General features: G+C 52.1%; 1 protein-coding gene across 2 annotated transcripts in view; it reads right to left on the minus strand.

Moving 5' to 3' along the window:
- Positions 1–2,430, minus strand: part of NLRP1 (NLR family, pyrin domain containing 1) — a 32,310-nt gene extending 29,880 nt beyond the window's left edge. For both annotated transcript variants that reach the window (XM_010847433.1, XM_010847432.1), the window contains exons 1-2: positions 2,019–2,430; positions 887–1,182 (exon numbers count right to left, since the gene is read on the minus strand). In XM_010847433.1, coding sequence (XP_010845735.1) covers positions 887–1,163 — 277 coding nt within the window. In that variant the 5' untranslated portion in view covers positions 1,164–1,182; positions 2,019–2,430. The remainder of the gene's footprint in view (positions 1–886; positions 1,183–2,018) is intronic.
- Between the last annotated feature and the right edge of the window lie 433 nt (positions 2,431–2,863).

Genomic DNA, 2,863 nt, shown 5'->3' on the forward strand with positions numbered 1-2,863 from the left:
TCTCTTTCTACCTCCTCATGAAAGTCAAGCCCCCTCTGTGTGCCTCTCCTCGGTGGGGTGAGGAGTCCCACCTCCCAGGGCTGCTGATTAGTAATAATAACTGCAGTGACAGCAACAGTAGCAACAGAGTTCCTATTTTTTTTTTTTTTTTGAGTACTTAGTACATCTTAGGGGCTTCCCTCATAGCAAAGTCAATAAAGAATCTGCTTGCAATGCAGGAGACCCGAGTTCGATTCCTGGGTCAGGAAGATCCCCTGGAGAAGGAAATGGCAACCCACTCCAGTATTCCTGTTTGGGAAATCCTATGGTCAGAGGAGCCTGGTGGGGTACAGTCCATGGGATCGCAAAGAGTCGGAATAAACCACCACTAGACTCTTAGACTCTGTGCTAAATATTTAATATGAACTATCTCTCTAACCGTTACATAGTCTGAGGAGGTAGGCTCTTACTCTCCCATTTTACAGATGTAGAAACAGAGGCACAAAGCAGTGAAGTGACTCACCCGGTGTGGCAGTGCCTGGTTCCCAAGTCCATGCTTATAACGCAAGGCCAGGCAAGTGCCTGCTTAGGAGTCGGGCATGAAACCCCTAACCCTCGCTTTCAGTTGCCCTTCTGAATTCCAGCCTTCTCCCTCTCTGGCCTTCTGAGCACCCCTTCCAGGCCCTGTGAGGACCACATGGGATCCTAGGAATCCACTTGGCTAGAAGAGGAATCCAGCAACCTCCCCTCCCCACCCCAGCAAGCCTCTTAGCTGCAGGCTGGCCTAGGTCTGGATGCCCCCTGATCGGGCAGTCCTAAATCACCGCCCAGAGGAAGGTGTGTGTGTGTGGGTTCTCTGGTGGGGGGTGAGGAGATCGACAGTGGGCAGAGAAGGCTTTGTAAGCACCTGAATTCAAGTCTGTCTCTTCGAGGGTCTTGGTGCATGCCCCTTGCTCGTTCACGTGTGGTCCCTTGGTGTGGATGGCCATACACTCGTGCTGTACCTCCTTCATCACTGAGAGGATCGTCATGGTCTTCCGGCTCCTTGGCTTCTCTGGTTGAGCATGGACCACCTCAGGAGACTGCAAGCGAGGTTCCTCATCAGGCAGCCAAAGCCGGAGCTCCTTCAGCTTCTGTTTCTTCTTTTCCTCCAAGTCCTCCAGGCTTCGGGCTTCACCGGCCATCGCTGCTGGGCTGGGAGACCTTGGGGGTGTCAACTACAGATTGGCACTTGCCATGGGCACTGGCTGTCTACCTCTACAAGGATTAAATCATGTGCTGCTGCAGCTGCTGACCTTTAACATCCCCTGAAGGGAGTTCAGGATGGAGATCAGGGATAGGGGCCTCTGCGCTCGAGGAATACCTGGCAGAACAGGTCTTCAGAGCGTTAGGTCTTTTCAGGAGCTGATTCTTATGAGCCCAATTCTTGCATCTCCTCACATCTAGAAAAGCACTAAAATCCTTCATGGGGAGGTATGCTCCTTGTGACGAGCAGAAACCTGCAAATACAGGTTGATTTATCAAAATCACATATATACTGACCTTCCTCTGTCTCCCTCTTTGGAGCAGTTTCTCAGCGCTATCTGAAATGCTGTCTTCTGGGCTGCAGTCCTCATTTTGCCTTCAGTTGCCTTGCAGCTCTCAGGTCATTTTTTTTTTTTCCAAGTCAGCAAGGATGTTTATGGGGAGGGGGTGGATGTTGGGTTGGTGAGGAAAGTCAGGAAGGCAGAGAATAGCAACTTCCTTGACCTCTACCAATGCAGGACTCCCATGGGGATCACTGCTCTTCACCTGGCAAACTCCTATTCAGCATTTAGAATCAGTTTTATAAAATCCCAGGGCATCTGCTGATAGACTTTGTTGGGACAAGGGAGGGGAAAAGGAGTGGGAGGAAAAGCCATAGGAAGAGGGGGGTCCAGAGGGGGCCTGGGAGACACTAGAAGAGGTCAGCTTCCTGGGTGCCAGGGTGGAGGGTGAGGTCGGTCAGGAGGGTGAAGCGGCAGGGCTGGGATGGTGGGAGAGATGCTCTGGGTACTTACTGTTGTGTGTCCCTTGGAGTCTTCCTTCTCCTGGGACTTGGACACGTGGGACCAAGCCTTGATGTGGACAGGAGGTAGGGGCTTTCAGAGCCAAGGGTTGAGTTCAGAGCTGTCTGCTCTCAAGTCTCCTCAGATCTCTCCTGGCCCTGGGTCACTGACCTGGAAGAATAGTCCTCACTCTGTCAGAGCAGGCATGGGAGTCACCAAAAGGACCCACTTGAGAGTGCAGCCTGAGAGAGGGGGGTCAGGACAGGCATCTTCTGCAGCCTCTCAGTTTTCAGGGCTTCCTGAACCCCACTGCACTTCCTGCCATGCTAGGAGGTGCACCAGGGTGTGTGTCCCAGGCCCAGGGGGCTGCCTGCTTTGTGAGCAGCTCGGCACGCGGCTAGTCAACATTCCTGCTTGAAAGCGGAACAACTCTGCCGCATCTCAGCAAATCTGGGCCTCTGGGGAGTAGGCATGGACTTTCTTCCTCTTTTGTAGAATCCTCAGGGTTGGAGACTCCCGGCATAGGCACGATGTTACCTAACTCAGTTCCTGTTGTGTAATGGTTTCTGGCCTTAATTGGCCCTGGGCTGGAGGGGACCAGGCCCAAGGAGCTTCACTGACTCCTCATGTGACTGATACCTTTCTCTGAACCTCACTTTGCTCATCTATCAAATAGGACATCATAGATTTGCAAACAGGCTCCAATTAAATACCGGAGTGGGTAGCCTTTCCCTTCTCCAGGGGATCTTCCCAACCCAGGGATTGAACCCAGGTCTCCCTCAATGCAGGTGGATTCTTTACCAGTTGAGCCACAAGGGAAGCCCAAAAGCTCTTAGTAACCTTTAAAAATGTTATAT

The sequence above is a fragment of the Bison bison genome, unplaced genomic scaffold (assembly GCF_000754665.1).
Source record: "Bison bison bison isolate TAMUID 2011002044 unplaced genomic scaffold, Bison_UMD1.0 scf7180017864249, whole genome shotgun sequence".
NCBI classification, from domain to species: Eukaryota; Metazoa; Chordata; class Mammalia; order Artiodactyla; family Bovidae; genus Bison; species Bison bison.